Genomic DNA, 16,960 nt, shown 5'->3' with positions numbered 1-16,960 from the left:
GAAATTAGACACTTTTTGTAATTAAGCTGCGAAAAATTGGAATATTTTCTCTAATTCCACAACCAAAGTCAGTTTCCTCAAACAAACAACATTTAATCCAGGAGGCCCCAATAATTGCAAACTTGTTTGTCGACTCAAATTGCCCTTTTTAGAGAAATAAATCATCTTAAAGCTTCCTTTACATGTTCAATCAAAGCATAAGCTCAAAAGCCATTTCTTCATAAACGTCTTTAAATAACCGATCGTTAGAACTACTGATACCACAGTTGATTGTTGTACAAGCCAAGACTGTTCTTGCGAAAGATTTACCTACGGATTCCGGTATAATAAATAAGTTTTTAATAGGTTCTTAGTAAGCTACCAGTAGTTATTTATGCTAAAAATGAATGAAACTCATCCGTGAGTTAATAGGCTATAAATGGATGGACGGGTCGAGAAAAAGTAATAGCGTATGGAAAAAAAACGGTATGTGTTGTGAAGTCTCGCAATTTACCACATTCCATCCGAACATAAAATGGGATTGTTTAGCAAATATGGAAATTTCAATGAATGCAAATTTATTAAAAACAATTAAAAAAAACAAGCGAAGTCAAAGCAACGTAACACTTGCATTTTTCCGTTAATTGACAAGTTGGATCCAGCGAGCAAATAAATTTTGCAAAATGCAAAAATCTCCCCGGATAGTTTGAAACTCGCTTCGTTCTTCCAAATGGCGTGCAATAATCACATAAAGTGGAATATTTACTGCAAAAAAAGACCCACTGGCCGACTTAATGGCACGAATTAGTTCGGGTGATTTGTGGCTCGCTTATTTTAAGTTTCAATATTAGATACTTAATGCACGTATTTCATATGGGAAACAAATTAGCTGGAAATGAATATCGCGGCTTTGGATGCATAGAAAATGTGCAACGCGCCACTTTTTATAAACCTTCATGAAATTTCAGTATGGAAATACTGGATGAGAACCACAGAGGTGAAGGTAAAAAATAGTTGATTTTGCCAACAAAATATGAGAGGGCAATAGCTTAAAAATCAACCCGAGTTTATTTTGTTTTTTCCAAGTCGCCATAAAAGTTTTCCCAAAGTTCAGTTAACAAAGGTCTATCTATTGATGGCGGTAACGTATCCTCTAAATTTTATATTTATAATTTTATAGTCTTTTTAACGCGATATTTTGTGCGAATGTCATGAGCAAAAATGTGGAAATGTAATCTAATGTAAATACATTTTAGACTCATTAACAATCGAAATTTTGATGAAAGCAAAAGGCAGAAAAAAAGCAAACAAGAAAACAAAGCGAAAATATCCGTTTTTAGCAAAAACTTTTCTGCAAACATCACCGATTTGTGGCAAAGACGTAGAATTTCATGCGAATCTCGATATGCATTCAATTACATTTTGCCCTCCTTCTCAAAAAGACTGGTTTAAAGCAAAAATATTTTTAAAAAATTGATCGAACTTTGGAAGCTTTTAATGCAAAATTGTTCACTGGCATTGTGTCTTACTTAAACGGATCTTCCGCTCTTTCCAATAATATCCAGTATTCAAACTTTTGAACATTCATATATGTTGCAGAACGCAGAAAAATTATTGAATTGTTTGATTAAAAAAACTGCATTTATACGCACATATTTTTGTTCAATTATTTATTAGTTTTAGCTCAACTGAGGCGTTGAATCCCGGAATAATTTGATTATTGTGCTGATTTGTATTTTCTATGTTAATTTTCAGTAAGCATAATCATTTCCATTCGGAAGAAGGAAAAACTCAATAGCTTCCTTGCATAAGTTTCCGTCGACCGAAAAAGTTCAGTCTTCTACCACATTTTCCTTGTCCATTTCAAAAAACCTTTTCAAAGTTTTCTCACTAGAATTTTTTAACGCCAGATGCAGCACCTCATACACAAAACTTTTGCTTAAAAATGAATTTTGCACAGGTCAAACACGCATCGCCGTTACATCTTGAACAAAATAAGCGATTTTTTCCCCAATTTAATAACATACTCTCGATGACTTAAACACCCATACTTAAAACTGTATTCATATTTAGTTAATTATGTTATTAAGTCGGTTGGCAGCTTCCCAGTAATTTATTTTAAAATATTGCCCATAATTAGAGACAACATTTAGGCTTCAATGGAAAGTGTAGATCGCGGACATTAAGTGGATGCCTATTTTATAATTTATTCCGTCATGAAGCTGTTGTGTGTTTTTTCTCTCCTTTGTGAGTGAGCACTTGGGCATTACACAAGAGAAAAGCTAATTTAGAATGAAAAACTGTGTGTTATTAGATGAACAAACGTATATACCGTTTCGGGTTGAAAAATGCATGAATTATTCCTGCTAAATTGCCGGTATGCACTGCAACTTTAAAATCGTCGGATGTTCAAAAGTTGCGAAACATTAAAAACTAAATGGAATCCCACATGTTATTACCCATGATGATTCCGTTACGTAATTACGATGATGGGATAATTTGTCTCGTAATAAAATCGATGTTTGGTTGAGTCTTCCTGGGGGCAAAATACAATTTTGGAGGATTTGACTATAGGCCCCCAACACAGCTGAGCGCAAATAGGTATTGATTGAGGGTTGTTTCAACACCCACTGGCCCAGTGCCTGTGGAAGGTTAGGTTTTGGTCGAACAAAATAGGAATCCTGCAGAAAAGTTGAGAATTTTTTTCGAGGAACATCAAAGAATTCACAATGGGTAGGTGTAAAAACCCACCTGTATTTAGAGCACTGATTACTGATTCCGATTGCTGTCTCTTCGTCCAAGACAGTCTCTAAATAAAGCCATAGCGAGTGGCTGCGATCCAACATTAATAATTGAATCGTCACTCCATCCATATGTATCTCGTTGATTATCTATTTACAAAACGTTAATCCCATTAACTTTTTCATGCATAATGGATTCGGACACAACATTGTCGAATCGTGTACCGTATTATTCGCCTCTATGTTACTCTACTTTCGATTTTCATTCGGCAACATAATTAATATTTTGAAATGTGGATCGTAGTTTATGTATGGGGCCACACAATGGTCGGTAATGTATCAGATACGATAAGAAATAGTTTTATTGGCCAATGTTAATTCAATAATGGCCTCACCTTGGTGGTTCTCGGATCGGAATAATTTAATTTCACTTCGAAGAATGACTAGAATGTTTTGGGGATTCGATGCAACTACTTAATCCTTACTACGAGAGTAAATTTTTGTTTTACTATGTTTGCTTCATTTTCCATCGATGCCATCAATCTGTGCGGCCTGAAGGAGAATTACTAACTGGCCAATAGATTATTTGTTGATAGTTTTGGTTAAACTGGTTTAAGGTCTTTAGATAAATGATCAGATTTAATAAAAGAGTTGCTGAAGCAAAGGAAAGTTAATAGGAATGATTTTAAGATTCCAGGAAAGTAGCAAATAACCAGAGCACTAGCTAATAAGTAGCAATAAACTCACCACTTCTAGCTCATCTGTAAATTATATTTTTTAAGTTGTCTTATGGCGACTTCAATCATCGAAAATAAAGTAGAGTTTCTAAAAAGTTAAAAATCAGGGCAAACATGGGAGACATTTTAGGCACCATAAGAGGCTCTACTCAATTATGTTTTAAAGAAGCGTTAAATTTGCTAAAAAACAACGTTTTTCAGATTTCTAAGAAACAGAATTTGCTGAAAAATTATCTGAAATTGTTTGCCCATTTCCTAAAATCTTAGGTGCAAAAATTTAACACTTTAGAATCACTTTTCAGTCGCTTTAACATTGAACTGACATTAGGAGGAACTACAAATGAATAACAGCTAGAAAGACATTTGCTATTTCTGTGAATTTTCAGATATCAAAAATGATTAGGTAGGTACTTAAGAGCGTAAAACTTGCTTACAAATTGCTTAATTTTTCAATACAAAAACGATATATTTTTGAAATTCTGAGAGAAACGTCAATACAAATAAGTTAAAAAATTAAAATAATAATGATATAAAAATTGTGGAAAATAATGCTACAAGAACAAATCAATGTTTTACCAATAGGAGATCGAAGATCTGAAAACTCGCAAATGTTGCCAGTTCTTCCAATTTTAAGTACAAACATTTAACAGCACAAAGATTCACTTTTCAGTCGTTTTAAACTGAAATGGCGAGAAACTGAAATTTAAAAAAAGAGCGAAATAATTGCTAAAAGATACATTAATTTTTTCAATAGAAAAACGATACATTTTTGGAAGTTTCATAGAAAATCAAATGAAAAATTAAGATGCAAGTGTTAAGAAAATTTGTAAAAATAAAAGAACTGAAAACAAAAATGATGGGAGAACAAAATCATCAATTTTTTGCCAATTTTATTTGGAAGAATTTGGTTATTAAGAACTCTTCAGAATCATTTAAATTACCATTTCAGATGGTTAAAAATTAGTCAGGAATATTTTTAAATTAAACGCGTAATCCAGAATACCAAATCGAATGTTTCAATGATCCTACAATAACGTAAGCAAAAATTGCAGCAACATACACATATGTAAACAGTTTTGTCAGTTCCAGTTAAAGCAATCGGATAGGAAAACAGTCACGTAAGCTATTAGTTGCAGTCATAGTTTGCAGTTAACTGCAAAAATTTCACAGCACAAAGACTCACTTTTCAATCACTTCAAAATATAACTGAAATTAAGGGAAACACGGAATAGAACAGACAGAAAGTAATTTGCAATTTCAGTGGGAATGAGCAGAAAAATAAGCTTCGTTTTCCAAAATTTAAGAAAATTAAAAGCAAAAAAGTAAAAAAAGTTGAAAAAATGAATGCTAACAAAAATTGGTGCGAACAATTGAAAACCAGAAAACCACAAAAACAAAGTACGCATTTTTTTGCCAATTTCATCTCCCATTTAAGTATCAGCTGAACTTGAAAATCGCTCAGTTTTTTCAATACACCAATCGCATTTTTGGATTTTTGAACACGAAAATTATTTTTTTGGCCAGGACTAAGGAACATTCCAGCGAAGAATGGAAAATCGGAATGCTACAAGAACAAATGTCTCAATTTGTTGCCCATTTCGGCTTCTATTTAAGTATCAGCTGAATGTTTTGTGTAGGTAAATGTTTACATTAAGAAGGCTTCAAAATCAACTTGTTTAAATTGTTGCTTCACATGGTTAAAACTTCATATGGAATATTTTAGTCTGGAATATTTTTTAATTAAATTCTATCCAGAAAATCGTAATCGAATCACTCATCGAAAATCTGAAAAATCGAACATTTTGTCATTTTGTCAAAAATTCGGTGGGTCTAAAACAACCAAAAAAGAGGAAAACTGATTTGCATTTTCTGTGACTTTTTGTATGCGAAAAATCCTAATCATTATTAAAATGAAGACACACTTATTGGCATTTTGAGAGAAAACTAAATGCTGAAATTTAAAAAAATGAACATGTCAAAACTGCAATTAAGAATTGAAAATAGCAGAATAAAATCATGCATTTTTTGCCAATTTCATCTTCTATTCAACAATCAGCTGGATTCGTAGGTGCATTTGGTCTTTAGGAGTCAATTGGCTTAAGACTCTCGCAGCATTTTTCTGAGCTTCCCCAACCAATTCCTCGAAACATTGCTTCTGAAGCCATTTTCACCTGTTTCGACTATAGCGATCCCTCCGTTGGGAAAGTCGACTGATCCTCCCGATGACGTCACTCGCCCACATGGCCTACAATCTGACGTCACCAAATCAATATACACGGCAGTTCATGTGATGGCCCAAACTGGAACTAACGTGGGCGAACTTTTTCGGGCAAACAAGCACTAAATGGAATTGAGGAAAGTCGATGTTTGGGAGAGTGAGGTATTCGATAATGTCCGATGATGTCAGTCTATGGCTATTCTGAGAGTGATCATTCGGGATTTTATACGTTTCTTTGGGTGCGTTTAACATTTCGAGCTTTTCTCCAAAATCCGTCGTGTTTGCCAGCAGTAAACAAAGTCACGCTAATGAATCTTCATCTTCAATGGTTTCGATGTAGAAATAAGAAATAGAAAGTGGTGGCCCACCGTGCTATACCTATAAAAAGTAATAACAAACCGAAGTTGGCCCGAGGGCGTCGGTTTGTTACAGGACATCGACGGTTTCGAACTTTTTCGACTGAATTGATTAATTCGCCTATCAGCGCCCGCGCTGGTGAGAAAATCCAATTGCCTTCTACGATTCAAAGATGATTAATTATCGAGTTTTGTAATTAGTTTTTTCGGGATTCATGAAGCCACGTTACGTAAAGTGCAACAGCCAAGTTTTTAAGTTCCATTCAAGCAAATGAAGACAACACTATTTTAGCGCGCTTGCAATGGGAAAGACCGACTGGGTTGTTTTGTAGAAGAAATAAAGAGTGTCCGGAAAAATGTTGGTTGGGAAGTAGCAGTGAAAGAAGGACTCGCCATTTTCAGCCTGGGAGTTCTGCCGCCAAGAAAAAGTTTAGTACTTTGTTGCATAATCGGTTGTTAACACGGGTGAAATCCATTAAAACCCCAGCCGAGACAAGTCAGTCCTGAGACCTTTAACCTCGCGATCACAGATACAATTAGCACTCAGATGCCGAGCGTGAGAGCAAAAAAACTCAACTAGGACAGCCCGGTCACGTTTTCCTAAAGATTAAGAGCCTCTGGGTGTTTTTTCGTCGAAATTGGGCGCTCTAACACACCGCCAACTCGACTGGAGATCAATAAGGAAGTGTTGCGTTCGCGTTGTTTATGTAATTGTTGTAAAACATTGGGTTTCTTGTAATATTGTGTGCAAACATTGGTACGCCGCCATTGTTCGGCCGTCTTAATAAAATGTTTAAACAATTTCTTAGTCAATCAAAGCGATAAGTTTCTGCGTTCGACGGTTTCAGTATGCAAAATAATTTACATTTATTGGAAAATTGCTCTTTCGGTCTGCCATTTTGGTTCAAAATACATATGCAAAATTTGCTAATAAACAAACATTAAATACGCTTCACACAATTTTTCCACGGCACTTCCGTAACGGCCGTGTAAGTGTGTGTGATTTATTTTAAATGCTCCCAAACGGTAAGGGAGCTAAGAAGTTGCTCAAATATTGACTGACACCGTATTTGCATAAAATCGCCTGCTTGAGGAATAGCGGTTAGATAAACAGAAATGTGAAAGGTTTTTAATTCTCAAATATTTGGTCGGTCGCATGCAAGAATGCAACAAGAATCGTCTTTGTAGCGGATCTATTTTCGATTATTTGGTGAAATTTCCGAACTTCGACAACGATCTTGAATAACCCGTTGAATCAATAGAACATAATGGAGAAGAAAAGAAACTAGACGACCAAAATATGTTAATTAAATTACATTTTATCTAGAAGGTTTTTTATTGGCGCTAATAGCGGCTGAGATGGAAAAACGCATCACTTTACTTTGAATCTTGATGTATTTGCATAAATCGCTTTCATGCAGAAGTGCAAAATCCTCGATCGAAACGTCTCAATTTACTACTGCCCATTAAAACCCAACTTATTTACACGAGCTGTTCAAACAGCACTAAAGCACCTATTATGCGTAGTTTAGAGCCTCCTACACTTCATTGCGTTCTTTACTTTACTGATAGTCCAGCAATGTGACGTCACCCAGCCCCAAGTCCGGTCCGTTAGGCGGCCGAATGTGCGCCCACACATCAAACTGTGGCACAAGTCACAGTTGACCCAACCTTCGATTTGTCATCCAAGCCTGGACGCATAATTCACGGTAGAATGAAAAATGACGTTCAATTCAAAAATTATTCATTTTTTTTCTCCTATTGATAACTACAATTTATTTGCATGCGGTATTCGATTGCTACCAGGACAAGGATATGCATATCGGAGATATCGTTATTGTTTCACGGTGCTGCGACCGATTGTTTTTGCTCTTGCGTCACATGAGAAAATTTTTTAAAATTCAATCCAGTTTAGCGAGGCCATCGACAAATTTTTGCCCATTTGTTTGGGATGTTTGGTGCAGACAATTTGCGCCCAAATTTTGCCCCACGTGGTTTATCCGAGCCAAAAGTCTCGGCCCAATCGCTGTACACATCAAGCGCGTTTCCGGGGAAACCAAACGGATTTGATGACGGCGTACTGATCGGGCTCAGCTTAGTTGCACCATCGATATTGCTTATTTTTGAAAGTAGTCAATATAAAGCGAGAACAGTTTGAAAAAATGTAGTCAATTTTCGTGCAGCTTAAGTCGATTAAGGCCTATAGAGGTTCATGCATACAATCTCAAGGGCACAGCTTGGCCTTGTAGGGAAACACACAGTTTAAGGTTACCTACTGGAAATATCGAGCAGTTGCGGCCTCCTGCTATTCGAAGCATCCAAAACTGATTATTTCTTTGGCAGAATCGGACACACAAAAAACAGCTCAAAGTCTCACAAACCGACCTGGTTGAACTTGAAAACCAGTGCGATTCCAGACAGAACTGGCGACAAACTGGCTCTAAACTTTCGCTTTGACCTCGACTCTATCGCAGCACAAACAGAGAAGGAACGGGAGCTAAAAGCGACCAAGAAAGAGATCGGCATCGTGCAACGTCACCAAATCAATGCTCTTGAGGTGACGTCAGATTGCGGCAGCGGTGTAATTGATGACGTCAATACCGGCGCTGGTTATTAATGACAATGGGCATGACGTCGAAGGGAAAAGCGTCCAGGTGCGTTCCCCAAACTAGGAGAGAGGGTGGGTGATAAGTCAGATGTTGCCCGGCATGGAGGGTTTTGTGCAGCAATCGATAAATTGACCGGCAAAATGCAATTAATGCAAATTAGCGCCATGAATGTTTCCATTACCAATGTATTATAGGTTTAAAAATTGAATTGTTGTTAACTAATAGCAAAAATGTGTCTTGTTTAAGGAAAAGACGAAGCTTTCTTCCAGTTGAACGTGACATTCGCGACCGAACGATCAACTCGACAGGACAGCTTTTATTTTTCCATTAATGCGTCAATTATCCAGTGTTTGTTCACGAGATTCTCCATCCAGTATTTGTCACCAGCCACAAGCACGTGGCCGCATCGTCATTAACTGGCCATTTATAGCCCAATTTCCCCAAGATGGTTTATTCGAGAAAAATGTCATTTGCATCCAAATCACAATCTCACATAACATGAAATCGTTTTCTAAGTTCAACTTGCTTTAAAAGGGTTTGTCCTTCTCAAGAAAAATCCTTGTGTGTTTATTTTTCAAGTTTGTTTTTCAATATACACGGCGTAGCAAATGTAATGCAAACCAATATTTCCTCATGGTGACAGTGAATAATTGAAAAAGTCAGGGATCTGATTTCAGGAATTTTTTTAACGAATCGCAGCTCTATCTTTGGACCAAATTGAAGTTATAAAATGAGCGAAAAATATTTGTGCACAAATAGGGCCATATTTTCTTGCTGCTCAAAGTTTAAATCTGTCTGCGGGCCACATTGGGCTGTTCAGAGAAAAAAGTAGACGATGTACAACCTCATATCTGCTGAGTTCTTCCGATCTTTACTCGTCTGTTTATCCTGAGCCATTCGGGAGATTTTCATTTTTTATATCCGGTCGCATTTGCCGCACAAAAACACATGAACAGAGCACAGACTTTTCGTCACAAATTTTCTTGTATAAATAAAAATTGTGTAAATTTCGGGTAGAAAATGGAACAGTACAATTAAAATGAAAAATTCTCTCGAACAGCTCGAGATGAACAGGCGATTATAAATTAAAATCACTCAGAAGACATGAGGCTCTGGGCTGCTCAATATTGCCTGCAAAAGATTGAATCTTTGACCATAAAAGCATGACAGTATTTTAACACCCTGTATAATTGTGTATATACTTTCCTGACTGTGTTTCAATTCCAAAGCAAATTCATTCCTGGGTTTCAGTCATTTATTGTCTCTATTTATCAATCAAAATACGTTTCGGTGTATTTTCCCACCATCATCATAGCGTTGTTGCTGCTTTAAGCCTTGGCATGTATTTTTTGCAGCCGAAAAATGTATGCCAAGGCTTAAAGCAGCAACAACGCTACACATAAAAACTGATGATGGTGGAAAAATACACCGAAACGTATTTTGATTGATAAATAAAGACAATAAATGACTGAAACCCTATATAATATGTTCATTCATTTTTTTTGCTTATCCTATATCTTAAATTGTGGTCCAGTCCAAAAAATTATTCAATCCGAATCACCAACTACAAAATATTCACAGAAAATGTTTTCGTGTTAAATTAGGGATTTTAAGCTAAAAATCTTTTCCAAGGGAAAACTGCTGAACGTTCCTTTGCTTGATTGACTGTGTTAATGTTTTCAAGTTTTCAACACTTTCTACCATTTGTAACCAAAGAAAAGCAAATTTTTCCCTCAACTACTCGACTTTGAGTGTCTTTTCCCCAATAAAAACTCCACCCTGAATGAGCAAAAAACCGCCATAATACGGTTTACTATTTTTTTTAAGGTAGGTCGCATCACTCTTCGTAATTACCGCGTTGTTTACGACCGGCTCGATTGTAAGTGTTGTAAAAGTGCTCGTAGTGATACTATTTTTAGTAATTCCATGTAATTTATTGTTCGGTTTTTTCATGTTCTCTCTCCTCTTGTAGTCATGATTTGTTCCGTTGATCAATGATGAGATGGTTAGTCAAAAGGTGATGTAATTGAGCGTCCAATCGTTGCATAACTCGGCAAGTGTTGATGGATTTATTCGTTTCTGTTTGGAATTTCAAGTAATGTGGGGTTTTCGTCAAGTGAAACGCAGTTTGGATTTGGGGTTTTCTAAATTGACTTATTTTCGGCTCTTTATTAGCGGGTTTTTTTCCAATACTGTCCGTTAAATTTTGGTGTAAAAATCTGTTTTTAAAACGCTTCACATCCGGAAGAACCGATAAATTTGTCCAATTTTAAACGATCTTTAATCAAAGCTTAGGATTTCTAATCAGAGACATTAAAGGAAAAAATGCAGAATTTCTGACCGAACCCAAACATCGAGATCGAAAACCAGCAATTCAAATGGGAAAAGTTTGCATAATTTTATGCGTCTGCTGTGGTAGGTGTTATAACGTCGTCCTTGTAATATTTCTTCTTAAATTAATCGTTTTAGATACTTCAGTTTTCTCCTAAAACTTAATGGATTCACCTTGGTATCGGTCGTAAAATTTACTGCTCGTTTTAGACTGGTTTCAATTATTTAAAGTAGTTGATTTCATGGCAGGACTTCGGGTCTTTAATATTAAACTGTCGTAAGCATATCTCAAGTTTGTTAATGCTTATATGATTTTGCATTATAAATCCATATAAATAAAGCGCGGTTTTAAACAGTTAAATTCATTGATCAAAACCGAAAAAATGGGGTTAACTGCATTAAAAAAATACTTCTTAATACAATGTCCCTCATTCAAAAATGATCCAATTGTTAACTTTTTTAAAACATTAATTTTTTCGCACCTAATATTTAGTAAACGTTTTTTTAAACAAGTCCACTTGATACTACACCTTTAAAGTCCAGTTAATCCGCGGCCAGAAAAGAAAAACTTGTGACTAGACAAATTCCTGACAATTAACAGCGCAAGCAAACGAGCGTTATAATTATAATAATAATAATTGTAAAATTTCACTACAGGTGTCGAATGAAAGAATCTTAATAAATTGTATCGGTGCTGTGCCTTTTGCCGGCAGTAAATTACGAATTAATTGGCAGTGTACTATGTAATTACTTGTTGGATTTCATTTTATGTGTGTGTTCAAACCGGAGGCTCTTTCAAAAGTCCGCTTTCCAACAGAAAATTAATGCATATCAATGGCAACGTGTCGCTTTGTGCGCGATTTTCCCATTATAAATCGCATTAATCGTGCTTTAATTGCTTATAAATAGGCGAAATGCTGGAACAAACGTATGGAAGAGTGTTGTATTTACAATGGATTGAAAAACGTCTTGCGTCAGTAGCTCTGGATAAACTTAATTCTGCCATTCTATTCTTTGAGCAGCTGGATAAAAGTGTCGAAACAAAACCCACACGCCCGTGACGTGTACGCGGGATCGAAATAAATGCTCAGTTTCATTTCGGGCGCTTTCAACCCCAACCCAGCATCCCGTATGCTTCCAGCCTGTTGACGTCACAGGATAAATCTGGAAGCACGCGGCATATATTTTTGAAACAGGAAACAGGTCTGACGTAGTCAGGACTCAGGTGCGTTCACGTGAGCTCCATATCGCTTTTGAGGGATTTAGGAAACTTTGTAGTGCACATAAATGAATGAAGCTCGAATCAGGTGGTTGCGGTGGCGCACTCACTTCTATCAACAACATTTCGTTACGTTAACATTGCCAATGGCCGAATTTACTAAAACAATGATTTCCATTTGCATAAAATCAGATTAAATCAGGGACTTTTCCGTTGAGCTGAGCCTTTTAAATATTCATTTTCGAGCGTGGGTGCCATTTCTGGTTCGCTTAAATCGAGCATTTGTATTTTCAATCAACGGCCGCGATTGCATAATGGGATTTCGGTCTAGGACAAGACAGAAAAACTCGATTTTTTCCCTTCATTCAATTCCCAACCGGTCGTCATATTCCGCTATTTAATCCTGTTAAGGTGATTAGTGAGACTCGGCTGCAGTTTTCCGCTTCTCAGCTTCTTCTACACATTCTTGGTAGACGATGTGACTTAAACGGGATGCTTTACCCGAATGATTTCATTAATTGGGACATCAGCTCATTTTGTACAAAATTTCCATGTTGAAAGGATATACAAAGTGATGGCTATGCAAATTTGGACGAAATATACCAGAACATGTCTCCTAAAAACCGATGACCAAGAGCCGATTAATTGAAACAGTATTTTAAAGCGTGTTGAAAAGACAACGCATCAGAAGAAGTACATCTGATGCATCGTCTAACATACGTGACACGCATAATGAAACAACCCGGTCATGTCTCAAGTCGCATTCGAAAAATTCCCAATGAAGAAGATGAGGGAGAATTTATTGGCCTGTCGCACTGCCAGATCTGGCCCCCATTCAATTGCTTCCTTCGAAGATGAATCGGTAAATTGTGAAATACCTTGACGATTTGTATTAGTCACTTTTAAGGATTTGTTAAGGAGTTAAATTTTAGCAAATAAAATCAGTTGATATTTTTGGCTTTGGACGCAGCTGACAAATAATGAAGTGATTTTGATCTCTCCATGCCTGCTTTGTACACCCAGTATTTTTACTAAAAATGCGAGTAAAAGAGATGTTTTCGAATTAAAATAAAGAGCAATTTTTTTTGTGCAAAAGTAAGAAAAGGAAACTTGAAATATTTTGCTTGCTTTGAAGACACTACGACTTATTTTTCTAGAGACGATTTTTCTCAAAGTCTGGAAGTAAAAATTTTAAAACTTTCAAAAAATAATAAACGGCTGTTGTAACTGGGATGTTAAAAGCTCACAAACTTTACAAAATTGACGCACTTTTCGTCAATGTTTAATACAGACTTGAAATATTTCTTAATATTAATTTTTACATCGCTCAGTAAATTTTAATGTAACGATTTCCGCTTTAYTYTCAAGCSAAAWCCGCCCAAAATTCAGGTTTTGCAAAAAAAAACAAAAAAAAAAAAATAACCGCTTTTTCGAAGGCAGAAAAAATTAAAAGGGTAAATTTTGCATCGCTAACCTTAAAGCGAAMATTATTGTATTTTGTTTAATAAAAATTGTTGCTTAATTCACATGTAGCGGGTGTACAATAAYTTTGTTATTATATCGCTWTTTCTTCGTTCTAAAACTAAATTTCAAAATGTTCTAAAAACATTATTGAAAAATCCAATAAAAATTGATAAACAGGCGCGTTTTTGTACTTGCCTTAYGGAACAATATTTTTAAYATGTAATTCTTCTGAATGTGTTTGATGTTCTTTAAATATATTATTTGACGCGTAGGCGATAGAAAATACGATTTTGAGACTAGTTTCCATTAAAAAATTCCAGTTGAAAGCCAGCATGGAAACGAAAAAATTTAATTAAAATGGAAACAAGATATTGAAAATTTGCTGGGAATGTTAGAAAAGAACCAAAAAAACGGAAGGAATTTTTTGCGTGAAAAAACTGTTTGGTCGGGGGAAGTGTTCTTGCTTTGTAATATGAAGAAGAAGTTTTCGTTTCTAAAAGGTCTGAAACAAAAAACTTGAAAATTTTCATAAGAGTATTTTTTATTTGAAGAACCTAAAGAATCGTTCAGTTTTCGTTGACTTTGGAAAAACGTGTAAACTTTCCAAATTTCGATATTTTTGCTCCTTTAATGCACCAATTTCGGTTATTTTGGCCGCAAAAAAGAGTTAATTAGTTAAGGCGTGTTTTAAAAACCCCATGGTGAGCTGTTGCTAAATAACATGTTCGAATTCAGAAAATGTTGAAAAAGTTAATTTTGCATCGCGAAACCTTTAAATAAATGAGGTCCGTAACTAGCCGAAATTTGTTTAAAAAAAGAGAAATTTTCTCATAAGTATAATTACTGAAGCATAATTATTTAATACATTCTCCTCATAAAAGAAGCAAGTATTTTTCGGCGACTTTGTTGCCTAATTCATATGTAGCCGGAGTACATTATTTCCTGCATTATATCGCAATGTCTCCATTCCACCCATTCTCAATTAAATTTTCAATTATACTATAGAGAATATTTACGAAACAATATTTTTTAAATTTAATTCTTCGGAACGTATTTGTTGTATTTCTAAAAATGTGTTATTTGATGCTAAAGCAATAAGAAAAAAGCCACAAACGTCTAGTTTCCATTTAAAAAAGTTTTCCCGGGTTTTCACGGAAGTGACTTCATCGGATTCATAGCCTTGTAGGGCTTTTACACAAAATTTGATGCCCCGGATTTTCCAAAAAAAAAGGGTAAGAAAAAAAATCGGTTAGTGCGAAAAAGAGCATTMATTTTCCCTTAAAGCCTCAACCATCACCAAATGCAAAACCAGTGGTGTACATACACTTGTTGGGTAGACGGCAGCCGAATCCTGGCGAATTATTGTTCGAATCAGTGGCGTCGTTAAGATCGGGAGCGACAGAGGTTGGGCCCCCGTTACAGGGCGTGCGGCCGGCCCTAAAGAAACCCTCCGGGTGACGAAACGATGCGGAAGGCCGAAGACGCATGTCCCGCTTGGATCATCCTACAGCCACATGCAACAATCAACGGCAAACAACAACGACATGGCCAGAACTAAGACAGTGAACTAGGAACAGCCTACTAAAAGTCACCTGGCGAACAGGGCGAAGCCACGGCTTCCAACAGGCTGTCGGATGGCGAATCCACCTCGAACAGATCGATCAACAGCATTCAGTAGGACTGATCCTACTGATCGACCACCAGATGATAAGAGGAAAGACGTTTTGTTTTGACGAATCAACAAGTGCGAAAGTCTGCGCCACTGATACGGCAGATTTTTGTCCAGGTACTCGCTTGAATGTATCACTAACAGAAGATGCACTAGACGAGAAATTGTCACTCACATCGTCCAGTCCAGACATGTACTGAGCCAGTCGGAAACTGGAAATTGTCGCGCTCACAGCTGCTCGCTCGACTCCCGCGTCCAAAGTCCGGACATTTTCCCCAAAAACCACTCAACTTTCAGTCACTCAATTTTGCGGAAATTTCTCTTTTTCTGCTTCTTCTTGTTGCCGAAGAAGGTTCGCGCGCGATTTTGTTGCGCTCGGCAGTGACGAGTTACTTCGACCGATCGCTGTTCGATCTACCGGCACTTTGTTCCCCTGCCACAACTTTCCGTTCATTATAAACGGGTAAAGCGTCGTGTCGCGTCGCGGCGAAGAGTGACGTCATCGTCGCAGTGATGTCATAGTGCAGCGACGCTCCAGCAGGTCTGCTGGACGCTCTGCTCCACGCTCACACCAATCCAGAATCGATGGCACGGGGTGACTGCACGATGAATCTTCCAGTCCGTTTACAGTTTGCCAGATTTTCGATTTTCCAATTTCTGCAAACCGAAACTTCAAACTTAAACTTAAACCAGCAAATGTTCTCATATATGGAACGCTTCGAAACGTAAATCTGGGTCAAGCGAAGAGGAACTATTTAGAACAGACAATGTATGAGGATCATTCGGACGTTGCCTTAAGGCCGAGTCACATCTATCCGATCCGACTCCGATCCGACTCCGATCAGAGAACCTTCCGTCGATGACCAAATAATCGGAAAGGGGAAGCCACACATGTCATACACGTTTCAGTTTCCGTTGCGATTTTTGGACGAGTGCAAATCACAGATTATCAAACTATTCCTAAGACTAAGTCCAAATGTATTAATTGCCTTTACCGTTTTTCATATAGACACTCGGATGGTTCACTTTGAATATCGAAAACTGATCGCCGAACTGGATATAAGACTTTTGTTTTATGTTTTTAGGCTCTTTTAGGAAACTATAGCTTGCCGAATTAAGCCAAACTAACATGATATTTAAAAATGCTTTGACGTGACAAAAAGACTAGTAGCAAACTAATTGTGCGATTATATAAAAGATAATAATCAGATTAATAGGGATTTGTTTTCCACTCGTATTTCCGGTCCATATGTTAGTTGTTAACAATTTATTGCCAAAAATTCAATGCGATACAATTTTTGTCTTTTTGTTTATAATATTATATAATAATAGAGCAATCGGAATGCCCAATGAGATGATTTGTAGAGAATACAAATGTCTACAAAATGAGGGGTTGAATTAAAACATTAAAACCTGAAGTAGTAAATAAATTTCCATGAACAGTTTATAATGTACACTTTAGTAGTTATTTTTCCAGTATTCCTTGCCAGAGTCCTTACATACAGTTGCTGTGTAAACAGTAATATAAATTAATACTTGCGACGAATCATGTCCATTATTAATAATTGAGTTTGTTTTCCACCAGTAAAATTATGTAAGCCTAATCAAAATATTTAAGTATCTACAGCTTACTGTAG

General features: G+C 36.5%; 1 protein-coding gene across 2 annotated transcripts in view; it reads right to left on the bottom strand.

Annotated features, from left to right (window-relative positions):
* The window catches only part of LOC109539872 (probable nuclear hormone receptor HR38), a 68,970-nt gene extending 52,345 nt beyond the window's left edge, over positions 1-16,625 (bottom strand). The window contains exons 1-2 of one of the 2 annotated variants that reach the window (XM_019907933.2): positions 15,247-16,625; positions 14,979-15,158 (exon numbers count right to left, since the gene is read on the bottom strand). In XM_019907933.2, the coding sequence (XP_019763492.1) occupies positions 14,979-15,141 (163 nt within the window). In that variant the 5' untranslated portion in view covers positions 15,142-15,158; positions 15,247-16,625. Of the gene's footprint in view, positions 1-14,978 lie in introns of both variants that reach the window. The other variant, XM_019907934.2, reaches the window with a different exon arrangement.
* Between the last annotated feature and the right edge of the window lie 335 nt (positions 16,626-16,960).

The sequence above is a fragment of the Dendroctonus ponderosae genome, unplaced genomic scaffold (assembly GCF_020466585.1).
Source record: "Dendroctonus ponderosae isolate FM_Combo_2020 unplaced genomic scaffold, Dpon_F_20191213v2 Dpon_F_20191213_3, whole genome shotgun sequence".
NCBI lineage: Eukaryota > Metazoa > Arthropoda > Insecta > Coleoptera > Curculionidae > Dendroctonus > Dendroctonus ponderosae.
This window is presented reverse-complemented; position numbering and strand designations above follow the sequence as displayed.